This window comes from Thalassophryne amazonica, chromosome 1 (genome assembly GCF_902500255.1).
Source record: "Thalassophryne amazonica chromosome 1, fThaAma1.1, whole genome shotgun sequence".
NCBI classification, from domain to species: Eukaryota; Metazoa; Chordata; class Actinopteri; order Batrachoidiformes; family Batrachoididae; genus Thalassophryne; species Thalassophryne amazonica.
This window is the reverse complement of record NC_047103.1, coordinates 132,523,804-132,536,655: the sequence shown is the minus strand read 5'-3', so window position 1 is coordinate 132,536,655 and position 12,852 is coordinate 132,523,804. Positions and strand designations below refer to the sequence as shown.

Below are 12,852 nucleotides of genomic sequence, written 5' to 3'. Positions count from 1 at the left end.
GAGGAAGAAAAAGAGAGAGAGAGGGAGAGAGACAGTCAGGAGAGACAGGCAGAGAGAGACAGAGGACTTAATTTTAATTCTTACTCTGTAACACTTGCTTTGGACAATGTAAACATATGTCTGCCATATCAATAAAGCTCCACTGAAATTGAAAATTGAGGAGAGACAGACTGACAGGAGAGAGAGAGGAGAGGAGAGAGAGCGCTATCTTTTCTCTTTAAGCCTATAAAAATAAGGCTATAAAGTCTATAAAAATAAAAGTACTTAATTCTTCACCAAATAATTCACCAAAACATCAAATCTAGGCTTTCATTTTAGATACACCTTCTGGCAAATTGTAGCTGAACTTTCAGGTCTCCTTTTTAAGAAAATCCTCATATAGAATAAGAATAATGATAATAATTGTTATGTGTCGGACCGCAGGCCCGGAGAAACCGACCAGCGTTTGAAGGACCCAGTATAAATAAGCAGAGCACGGTACAAAAGATAACAGAGTTTAATGAACATAACAGTGCTGTGAAAATATAAAAGTGCGCGGTCTGGCGTGGTGGATTGCGGTGCGCTCCCAGCAGCGCTAACGGTCCGGAGCCAGAAACTGGTTCGGACCAAGGACCCCGCCGACACCCCCAGGTGGCCGCGACAAACCGAGTCTGTGAAAGAAGGAATCATTATGTGAGTCCACACTCAACACACAGAGAGAACGCTCAAAGGTGTACAAACAGCAAACACTTCCTGGCTTAATTACTAATCAGCTTCCCACCCTGCAGGCATGGAACATCCAGTTCACAAAACTCACAGCAGTGGAAGCTGATTAAACGACTACATACAGCTCAATATAATAAAGGTGTGAGGGACACCATATTTACTGACTGTATAAATGTTAGTCACAAAATCTAACGTACCTCAGGAAGTGTGCTGACGAGCGTGAGACCTCACCCCCTCCTCTTTCACAGACCATGCATCAAACCTGGACGTTCTCTGCATCCACTGATGATGAGATGGCTCTCGAGACGACGATCTCACCCGTCTGGTCACAAGGTCGAGTCTCTGGCAAATACACACTGTGTACTCCAGTCTTAAATGCCACCATGTTCCAATCCATGTAGATGCACCACAGCTGTGAGTCCTGACGAGCCGCAGGTGATCAGGGTGAGGTCCTGATAACTCAGCTACACAGCCACTCAGTCCCAATGCAAGCCACCTGGAAGGAAAAACAAAAGACAGAAACAAAAAGGCAGCCAGGCCCCCCAGCCATACAACAAATAATAATATTAAAGCAAACAGAGCTCTGGTATCGGCTCGGAAAAGTATTGGTATAGTCAGATATCCAAATTCAGGTATCGGGATTGGATCGGAAGTGAGAAATTGTGGATCGGTGCATTCCTAACTGACACGTTGTTAACATCAGTACTGTATGAACATATACAACCCCTGGCAAAAATTATGGAATCACCGGCATCAGAGGATGGTCATTCAGTTGTTTAATTTTGTAGAAAAAAAGCAGATCACAGACATGACACAAAACTAAAGTCATTTTCAAATGGCAACTTTCTGGCTTTAAGAAACACTATAAGAAATCAAGAAAAAAAGATTGTGGCAGTCAGTAACAGTTACTTTTTTAGACCAAGCAGAGGAAAAAAATATGGAATCACTCAATTCTGAGGAAAAAATTATGGATCACCCTGTAAATTTTCATCCCCCCAAATTAACACCTGCATCAAATCAGATCTGCTCATTGACATTGACCCTATGCCATGACATTGACCCTATGCGTCTTTTTGCAAGGAATGTTTTTGCAGTTTTTGCTCTATGGCAAGATGCATTATCATCTTGAAAAATGATTTCATCATCCCCAAACATCCTTTCAATTGTCCAAAATATCAACATAAACTTGTGCATTTATTGATGATGTAATGACAGCCATCTCCCCAGTGCCTTTACCTGACATGCAGCCCCATATCATCATGACTGTGGAAATTTACATGTTCTCTTCAGGCAGTCATCTTTATAAATCTCATGGAAAGGCACCAAACAAAAGTTCCAGCATCATCACCTTGCCCAATGCAGATTCGAGATTCATCACTGAATATGACTTCCATTCAGTCATCCACAGTCCACGATTGCTTTCATTAGCCCATTGTAACCTTGTTTTTTTTCTGTTTAGGTGTTAATGATGCCTTTCGTTTAGCTTTTCTGTATGTAAAATCCCATTTCCTTTAGGCGGTTTCTTACAGTCGGTCACAGACGTTGACTCCAGTTTCCTCCCATTCGTTCCTCATTTGTTTTGTTGTACATTTTTCGATTTTTGAGACATATTGCTTTAAGTTTTCTGTCTTGACGCTTTGATATCTTCCTTGGTCTACCAGTATGTTTGCCTTTAACAACCTTCCCATGTTGTTTGTATTTGGTCCAGAGTTTAGACACAGCTGACTGTGAACAACCAACATCTTTTGCAACATTGCATGATGATTTACTCTCTTTTAAGAGTTTGATAATCCTCTCCTTTGTTTCAATTGACATCTCTCGTGTTGGAGCCATGATTCATGTCAGTCCACTTGGTGGCAACAGCTCTCCCAAGGTGTGTTTCACTCCTTTTTAGATGCAGACTAACGAGCAGAATCTGATATGATGCAGGTGTTAGTTTTGGGGATGAAAATGTACAGGGTGATTCCATAATTTTTTCCTCAGAATTGAGTGATTTCATATTTTTTCCTCTGCTTGGACTAAAAAAGTAACCGTTACTGATTGCCACAATCTTTTTTTCTTGATTTCTTATAGTGTTTCTTAAAGCCAGAAAGTTGCCATTTGAAATGACTTTAGGTTTGTGTCATGTCTGTGATCTGCTTTTTTTCTACAAAATTAAACAACTGAATGAACATCCTCCGAGGCCGGTGATTCCATAATTTTTGCCAGGGGTTGTATTAATGCATTCAGATTTTTAGCCAGATGCGCACATAATATCACATGTAAAAGTAATATAGTGAAACTTTGAACAGAAATATAGCAGTGAACAGTGAAGTGTCCTATGCAGAGAATCATGTGTGATGTCATCTGAGTGTTTCCATCCTTTCTTTACATAGTAAAACCGGCTGCGTTGCACCCGTCCATGTTTAGTGCATGTGAATCCATCCCTGTGAAACAGCTGCCAAAATTCATAAAAATTCAGTAGTAGTGAACACCCTCTGGGAATTGACAAAGGTCTTTGTTTTCCTAGATTGAGAGCCCTTTGAGCTGCTAAAGAGCTCCAAATGGCATTTCCTTCTCTTTGATGCAATTGATAGATGGGGAAGAAGAGAGGGCTGGGGCACAGTGGGTGCTCGTGTGACACTAAATGTTTTGGAGCACCTGTATCAGTCTGTAAAAGTACCCCCCACTTTCAATTTTCTGAAAATGTAATTTACTTCAACACAAAACACACAAATTTTAAAATGATGATGATATTGCCAGGAATCGAACGCTGTGTTTTTCCTGTGGTGTGGACGGACTGCGGATTATCTTCTTCTACTTGCAAACATTTTAATTAGACTCTTTTAAAAAAGAGACATTGGTTGACGATGACCTCTAGTGGCAACGTGGGCAGAACTGTTTCTAGTTGACATCAAGGTGATGAGTTAATAACACTGTGGAGCATTAGATTAGGTATAATAATAATTTCAAAATTACCACATTTTAATCATTAAAAAGAAATCAAGCAATCTTGAAAATGTAACTCCAATCTGATTTCACATTTTTCCATGTAATATGGGCTGACTACAGTTACTCGTATTTGGTAATCTGATTATTAAATTCCTGGTTAAATGTAAATCCATTGCAACCCAATCCTGTACATAGATGAGCAAAAATGTCCCTCTACCCTCCTCCACTCGGTTTGTTAAAACAAAAAACAAGAACAAACAAAAACCTAAAACAAACCCCCCTCAATTTCTGCGCCACCTTTTGTGGTGGGGTTCTTATTGTATTATTATATTATATCATTATTGTATCCTGCTGAGTTAACACTAGGAGCTGTGCATGTTTTGCAACAGAATTGGAAGTGCACAAGGGGAGCATGACTGGCATAAAATTGACTCCAATTTCCAGTTTATCTACCAAATCTGTTGTGGCAAAAAAAAAATTATAATAAAAAATTAAAAAAGTTGCCAGGGTACCCAGTGGCTAAATACAGCACTGCAATATAGAAGTACATAACACAGTGCATCCAGAAAGTATTCACTTCACGTTTCCACTTTTGTTCCTTTTTAGTTTCCGTTTTTCTCCTACTACACAACACCCCACAAATGACAACATGAAAAAAGTCTTGTTTTAATTTTTGCAAATGTATTAAAAATACAAAATAAAACACAATACTAAAATACCCGTTTTTATACCGTTTCTGTACCTTCCCCCAGATTTGTGTCTTGAGACAATCCTGTCTCGGGAGGCAAGGGTGCCAAAAAGGGGGAGAAGAGGAGAAGGATTCTGGGGGCCCATGATTGACAGGGGCCCAGTGAGACCCTGATATAATATTATACTGACAAAATAATGGGGGGGGGGGTGGCCCAAGTAGGATTTTGTTTCATGGCCCCAACATCCATGGCAGCGCTCCTGCCTTGGAGGTCTACAGATAATTCCTATGATGTCATGCTTGTTTTGTGCTGTCAGACAGGTGGTGTGTCTTTCCAATCATATCCAATCAACTTAATTTACCCAAGGTTGACTCCAGTTAAAGCTGTAGGAACGCTCAATGATGCTCATGGAAAAGGATGCACCTGAGCTCAATTTTTGAGCTCCATGGCAAAGGCTTTGAATACGAATGTCGATGTGATTTTTTAGTTGTTGTTTTTTAAATTTTTAATAAATTAGCAAAAATAAAAAAATACAACCTTTTTTCATGTTGTCTTTATGGGGTGTTGTGAGTCGAATAAGCTGTAACATTAAAAAAAGTGGAAAAAGTACAGCGGCTGTGAATACTTCTGGATGTGATGGGTAGGATTACTTTGAAAGAATACATGTGGATTACATGTTTGTATGTACAGTATTTGGATTACTTGTAATCTGATACTTTTGGATTACATTTCAACAGTAATCCTACCCAACCTGCTGTGTACGAGGTCTGTTAGAAAAGTATCGTACCTTTTTATTTTTTTCAAAAACTATATGGATTGGATTCATATGTTTTATGTGCAGCCAGCTTGAACATTCGTGCGCATGCGTGAGTTTTTCCACGCCTGTCGGTTGCGTCATTACACCTGTGGGCAGGCTTTGAGTGAGCACTGCTCCACCCCTCTCGTCATTTTTTCATTGCGAGGAAATGGCAGAATGATTTGGGCTTTTTTTCCATCAGAATTTTTTCAGAAACTGTTAGAGACAGGCAGCTGGAAACCAGTCGAAAAATTGATCTGGCTTTCGGTGAAAATTTTACGGGCTTCAACAGAGAATAAGGAGTGTTACCAGAGCTTTAAGGACGGGCCCACAATGGCACAACGGCGCGCCGCACTCCGAGCCGCCATCGAGAGGCAGAAACCACCACATCATTTCTAAAGGGATTGCTGTGTGGAGCTGGGACACCCGCGTGTGCAATTTCTTCTGGTTATCACAAGGAGCTGGACATCAGCCATTTCCTGCAGATTCACTTTTAAACAAGAGATTTTGTCATGGAAAGCTGCGCGGGAGGCTTTGCGCGTCACAACCAATTTGCTGATGAAGCGAGACAAAGGAATACCTCCGTTTCGGAGTCTTAGAGGACAAGTTAGGACATGCCTATCTGGGCTTTCAGTGCTTACCAGTCGAGTGAGTATAAGAGAATTGTGGAGAGCTGGGCATGTCCCACTTGTCCTCTAACACTCCGAAACGAAGGTGTTCCTTTGTCTCGCTCCATCAGCAAATCCGTCGTGACGCGCGAAACCTCCGCGCGGCTTTCCATGACAAAATCTCTGTTAAAAGTGAAATCTGCCGAAAATGGCTGATGTCCAGCTCTTGTGATAACCAGAGAAATTGCACAACGGCGGTCCCAGCTCCACATGAATCAAATCCATATAGTTTTTGAAAAAAATAAAAAGGTACGATACTTTGTCTAACAGACCTTGTATAAGCAAAATGTTAGCTGGGACTTTTAACTCTTTTTTCCCTTTGCTGTGCAAACTAAAAAGGGAGAAAATCATGCGTTGCAAACAGTGTCAGCAAAGATAAAGACACATAAACCAACTTTATTACACAACACAGTACAACCCTCATTGTCTACATACTTGACTGTTGCTGATTATCTACTGAAATCTGAATGGCTTCAGTTTAATTCCAAAACAAAGCCTTCATTTTCACAGGACCAAGAACAAAATGCTGCTCTTTATTCTTAACTCCAACAGTACATGTAGAGGAAACTGGGGCACAGTGAATCGCGGGCAAAGTGAATCCGTAACTATAGCTGCAGCAGTTATGCCATATTTTTATGCATAAAGACATCCTCCTTATAATTAGTGTTTTGTTTTTGGATACATTAAGGGTAAACCTAAGTGGCAAGTGAAGTCAGTTTTTTCCTTTCAAAAGTAATTTGTGGATGTCAGTGTCTTTGTATTTATTTCTCACCACAGAGGAAAGGTGGCCCAAAAAATAGTTATTAGTTAGAAGACTACCCCGTCCAACTGATGAGCATGTGTTATGTCTTCTCCAGACTATCAGCTATTTGCTAACATGATGCATGTTGTGTCACATGCACCTGGGGCACAGTGAATCGGGGCATAGTGAATCAGTCTCAAAACTGATTTACTAAGCCCCAGTATCAAGTGGATGACAAATATTACTTGTTGAAGCTTATACATTTATTTTATTATTTATTTTTTGTTTACAGAAAACACATACATACCTTGCCAAGAAACGCTATTTCTCCAAGTAACATAAGATCAATGGGAATTTTGTCTCTGTTGGCTACCCCCATTTGCTCAGGGTTTCCAAAGTGGATCCGGTTCAAATACACACAGGGAATTGGCACAGGGTTTAGTCCCTATGCCCTTCCTGACACAATGCCAGCTTGACATGGAGAAAGAGTCACTGATGGGATCAGTTGTGTCCAGAGCAGCATGGCTGCAGTGGGAGACATGAAAAACCATTAATAATTTTTTGCATCTGATTTCAAATTAAATCCTTAATTTCATTTGTCTTTCTGGACTCAGTTTGTACTTTTCCACCAAATTTCTTTGAAATCTTCCGCACTGTCTTTTGAGATATTGTGTCGGACATACAAACAAATAGACAGAGAAACAACCGGATTGAAAACATTGCCGCCTTGGAAGACGTAACAAACAAAATAGATTGCATATATCTTGATGAGGAAGTGATTATTGTCAGGATTAGACTTTTAAATCTATAACCATCTTTGCTCTTAATAAAAAAAATCTGTATTTTTTTTTTTTTTGAAAATAATTGCATTCAGACACTTAAATGTTTTACTATTTCTATATCATCTTACTAAATAAACACAAATCACAGTAAATGTCCGTACATCTTCCCTGTTATTATCAGGGCAAACAAAGCATTAATGGAGTCAGTCAGTCAGTGAGTTTCCAAAAATTTTCCTTCCCTGTGTAAATCCATAAAAAACAAATAAGCAGAATGACCATAACATCAAATAAAGACAGGATTATCAAGTTGTTTGTGTAGACCTGTTGCCAATGACAGGGTTAGGTCCTGGTCCACACTGAGGACACTGCTGCTTGTATGAAACAGTCACCTCCCGTGGCATCTATTATTACTGATCAAACAGAGCCACAACATTTAAGCAGCAGCTGTGCATCTTGCTAATGGAGGCTTGTGTGCATTATGTGGAAATCATGCTGTTGCTGTCTTTATTAATTCAGACAAGAAGACAACAGCAGAGTCTAGCTCTTAATTCTTTCCCCCTGAAGGTTTTGGCCCCAGTATCCTATTTTACAGAAAAAAAAAAAAAAAAAAAAATTAAAAGTGTTATAATGACAGGTATTTTCCCTTATGCTGATGCACAGTTTGGTGATGAGATAATGCAGAAACATGGAATGTAATCAGTTTAATTTATTTTAATATTGGCAATTCTTGGCTTAAGTTAACGCCTGCATGAGTGTTCTAGATACCATTTTTTATTTATCTTTTCACACCCACCCGCCGTTAGGTCTGGATCTGATGTTCTGTTCTCCTTTTTGTAGGGTTTGTCAGCAATGAGGGCCAAAGAGATTCTGGCCCGAGATGGTCCAAATGCCCTCACACCTCCACCACCACACCTGAATGGGTCAAGTTCTGCAAACAGGTACAAGGTCAATTTTCATCTCTAATTCTCCTAGAATTCTGCCAAGAGTTACAACATATCCAGGAATCCACTCTGCTGAGGTACGTCACAGCACTGGAAGCCTTGAATCCACACATTTTGTCTTCTTGTTAGTTGGTTTGGTGGATTCCTCCATGCTGCTGTGGATTGGGGCTATCCTCTTCTTCCTGGCTTACAGCATCCAGGCTGCATCAGAAGATGACCAGCCAATGATAACGTAAGGATGTCATTGTATTTGATTTGTGACCCACTCCAAGGAAGTTACACCATCTGCAGCATGTGTCACTGTGTTTCTTAGCAGCATTTCTTATATTTTTTCATGTCTTCATGAAAACTAACTTGTTTCAGTTTGGTGTTCACTGGAATGTGCATTCTGGAACCTTTAACAAAAACAACTTTGTTCTAAATGATGCATTTTTTTAAGACTTGGTGATAGCACCCATGGGCTTGAAGACAGTAACATCTGACATTTGACCCCAGTGACCTTGACCTTAATTCTTATGATTGACCTATTGATGATTGATTTATTTGTATTTGAAATGACATAAACAAATTCAAATGTGTGAAATGCCAAGTGTTCCAATACTTTTGAATACACTTGAGAAACACTCCATGGCATGTGTACTTCTATGTGAAAATGGCATCATCCTGGTGTCACTAGGAGAGCAAATTTAAGAGAGTCCTTCAGACAATAAAATTAAGAGGTTACTTAATCAACAGCTGCCTGCTCATTTAAAAATCACTGGAGACAAACGTGTATATAGAAGGCAAACCCGAATTAAAGGAGAATGGGGCTTTTAACAACCTGGACCTCATTTCAGGCTTAAAATACTGACAATAATACTCAACCAATATAACTTGGTGTTATTATTAGTCCACGGTTCAAACAATGTGTTCAGTTCAAATCTCAGGCAAACATTTTCTTCTTCTACTAAAATTGGATTAGAACTTTTTGTGGTACACAGCACCAACTACTGGACAGGAGGAACCTGGCAGTCAATGTGACTCATTGATTTCAAAATGCAGCTCTTTTCAACCAGACATGTAGTGTCGTGACATGTCAATCATCTGTGTCCAATCAGATTTCAGGGGAGTCCAGTGCAACCCTGGCCTTCGCTGTAGCTCCACCCATAGCAGGAAGTATTCAACATTTGATATTTCCTGTTTCACTGTGGACCAAAATTTGGAACTTCCTGTTTCAGTGTGAACTTGCCACTGAGTTACCGTGAGATTCCATGGAATCTCGTCTGTCAATCCAGGAAGTGTCGATCCAGGAACTGTTTGACATTTGACACACATGCGGTATGGCAGTCAGAATGCAACTTGATCACCATTCAAATGTTTGCCAACATGCTCGCAACACACGAATGTCGAGTCCATATGCTTTGGCCACATGAATGTCCCAAATGCTGTATGAGGCATTCAAGTGCAGCTCGAATATGCACAGCTGTTGCTCAAATCCTCATTCGTATGGCATTCGAGCTCATTCGTGCTCTTGTGTGACTACTGTATGGTAATTAAATATTTGAAGTAATCCCTTTCCTGAAAAGGGTTGAGTTACATTTAACAGTGTAACTTTACTGTTTGGAATTCTTCATGATTGATGTAAATGAAGACAAACACACATTCAGTGATGAGGAAATGTTCATGAATTCAGCACACTAATGTGTCTACAAAACAAAACAAAGAAAAAAAACCTTCTTGTAAAAGTGAATTAGTTTCATTAGATTGGATTTGATATTTTATTTGCTTCATGTTGTAGAAGTTGGGGCAGCACGGTGACTTAGTGGTTAGCATTGTTGCCTCACAGCAAGAAGGTCATGGATCGATTCCCACCTATGGCCTTTCTGTGTGGAGTTTGCATGTTTCCGTGTGTTTGCGTAGGCTCTCTCTACAACCCCTGGCAAAAATTATGGAATCACCGGCCTCGGAGGATATTCATTCAGTTGTTTAATTTTGTAGAAAAAAAGCAGATCACAGACATGACACAAAACTAAAGTCATTTCAAATGGCAACTTTCTGTCTTTAAGAAACACTATAAGAAATCAAGAAAAAAAGATTGTGGCAGTCAGTAACGGTTACTTTTTTAGACCAAGCAGAGGAAAAACATATGGAATCACTCAATTCTGAGGAAAAAATTATGGAATCACCCTGTAAATTTTCATCCCCAAAACTAACACCTGCATCATATCAGATCTGCTTGTTAGTCTGCATCTAAAAAGGAGTGATCACACCTTGGAGAGCTGTTGCACCAAGTGGACTGACAAGAATCATGGCTCCAACATGAGAGATGTCAACTGAAACAAAGGAGAGGATTATCAAACTCTTAAAAGAGAGTAAATCATCACGCAATGTTGCAAAAGATGTTGGTTGTTCACAGTCAGCTGTGTCTAAACTCTGGACCAAATACAAACAACATGGGAAGGTTGTTAAAGGCAAACATGGATGGGATGAAAATTTACAGGGTGATTCCATAATTTTTTCCTCAGAATTGAGTGATTCCATATTTTTTCCTCTGCTTGGTCTAAAAAGTAACCGTTACTGACTGCCACAATCTTTTTTTCTTGATTTCTTATAGGGTTTCTTAAAGCCAGAAAGTTGCCATTTGAAATGACTTTAGTTTTGTGTCATGTCTGTGATCTGCTTTTTTTCTACAAAATTAACAACTGAATGAACATCCTCTGAGGCTGGTGATTCCATAATTTTTGCCAGGGGTTGTAGGTGCTCTGGCTTCCTCCAACATCCAAAGACATGCAGGTTAGGTGGATTGTAAATTGTAAATTGTCCATAGGTGTGGGTGTGAATCTTTGTTCATATGTGGCCATGCAACAGACTGGCATCCTGTCCAGGGTGTACCCTGCTTCAGCCCTATGACTGCTGGGTTAGGATCTCGTCCCCTGCGACCCAACCTTGGATAAGCAGTTGACGATAAGTGTGTGTGTGTGTGTGTGTGTGTGTGTGTGTGTGTGTGTGTGTGTGTGTGTGTGTGTGTGTGTGTGTGTGTGTGTGTGTGTGTGTGTGTGTGTGTGTGTGTGTGTATACAAGTTGGTGTTCACTGTGAGTTTAACTGTCTAGTTCTATACATCTTAATATACAGAAGATTGAATTAGTTTTGTTTTTTAAACTTGATGTCCAAAAAATTTAAATGTGTAAAAGCCCAAGAGTTCCAAAACTTTTCCCACTGTGTATATTTTTTATTAAGGCTATACATTATTCATAACAAATTGATGACAGAGAGTGACAGAGAGAGAGAGAGAGAGAGAGAGAGAGAGAGAGAGAGAGAGAGAGAGAGGTCATTGTCTGAAAATAGATCTGGACTATGTTGTCGTCCATTGACAAATCCTCCAGTATAAGAGTCATTTTAAGTTGCATAGCTTGGCAAGGAAAAACATCACATCCAATAATTTAAAAAGGGCAGTTAAAATGTAGTTAATGAAGGCCGCCGATAATAATGGTTCACTGTCCCTACAGTTGTACCTGGGTGCTGTGCTGTCTGCTGTCGTCATCATCACTGGTTGTTTCTCTTACTATCAAGAAGCCAAGAGTTCAAAGATCATGGATTCCTTCAAGAACTTGGTCCCACAGGTGAGATTTTCCTTCAGTGTACTCTATTGTTCTGAGTATAAGACAACCTTGATTATAAGACAACCCCTATTTCAAGACATATTGATCAAATTATTTTTAAAGAAAATGCTTTTATTTGAAAAACAATTGTGATAATTAAAGACAGAGAAAACAGGCTATATTTGCATAAAATCGTAGTGCAATAAACAGTGCAAACTGGCCTACCTTGGCTGCTTTGATCATCATCTCATAGCAGTCAGTCTGTTCTCTACAGGGAAAGCTGTTGGTGCACTGCTTGTGCAGTGACATAACATAATCGGAGAACTTTTCAGATGGGTAAATGGCCCAGATGTCTTCCCATGAGATTCCCATGAGGATATGAGGGAGATTTAAAAAAGAAGGAAGCCCAAGTAAAAAAGTGCACAATGTGGTGTGATTCTGCTGCTTTATTAGAAAAAAAAAACGTCATGATGCAGTAGAGCAGTTAGTTCTGTGGATAAGAAATTGGGCTATGTGTATCTATACGAGGTCTGTCAATAAAGTAACGGACCTTTTTATTATTTTTTAAACTATATGGATTTGATTCATATGTTTTACGTCAGACAAGCTTGAACCCTCGTGCGCATGCGTGAGTTTTTCCACGCCTGTCGGTGACGTCATTAACCTGTGAGCACGCCTTGTGGAAGAAGTGGTCCCGCCCCCTCGTCGGATTTTCATTGTCTGAAAAAAAAACCCAAATCATTCAGCCATTTCCAGACAATGAAAATCTGAAGAGGGGGCGGGACCACTCCTTCCACAAGGCGTGCTCACAGGCGAATGACGTCACCGACAGGCGTGGAAAAACTCACACATGTGCACAAGGGTTCAAGCTTGTCTGACGTAAAAACATGTGAATGAAATCCATATAGTTTTTGAAAAAAATAAAAAGGACCGTTACTTTATTGACAGACCTCGTATATAGACCTGGGTTAATTTTCTGGTCAAACTATCTGCTTGTTGTTGGCCAAGCCACTTATTGT

General features: G+C 39.8%; 2 protein-coding genes across 2 annotated transcripts in view; both read left to right on the top strand.

Annotated features, from left to right (window-relative positions):
• Window positions 1-12,852, top strand: part of LOC117514278 (sodium/potassium-transporting ATPase subunit alpha-1-like) — a 348,030-nt gene that overhangs the window by 31,652 nt on the left and 303,526 nt on the right.
• LOC117514295 (sodium/potassium-transporting ATPase subunit alpha-1-like) overlaps window positions 1-12,852 on the top strand; it is a 68,845-nt gene that overhangs the window by 7,218 nt on the left and 48,775 nt on the right. The window contains 5 exon segments of the mRNA XM_034174683.1: window positions 8,151-8,217; window positions 8,220-8,265; window positions 8,400-8,467; window positions 8,470-8,486; window positions 11,741-11,854. Coding sequence (XP_034030574.1) covers window positions 8,151-8,217; window positions 8,220-8,265; window positions 8,400-8,467; window positions 8,470-8,486; window positions 11,741-11,854 — 312 coding nt within the window.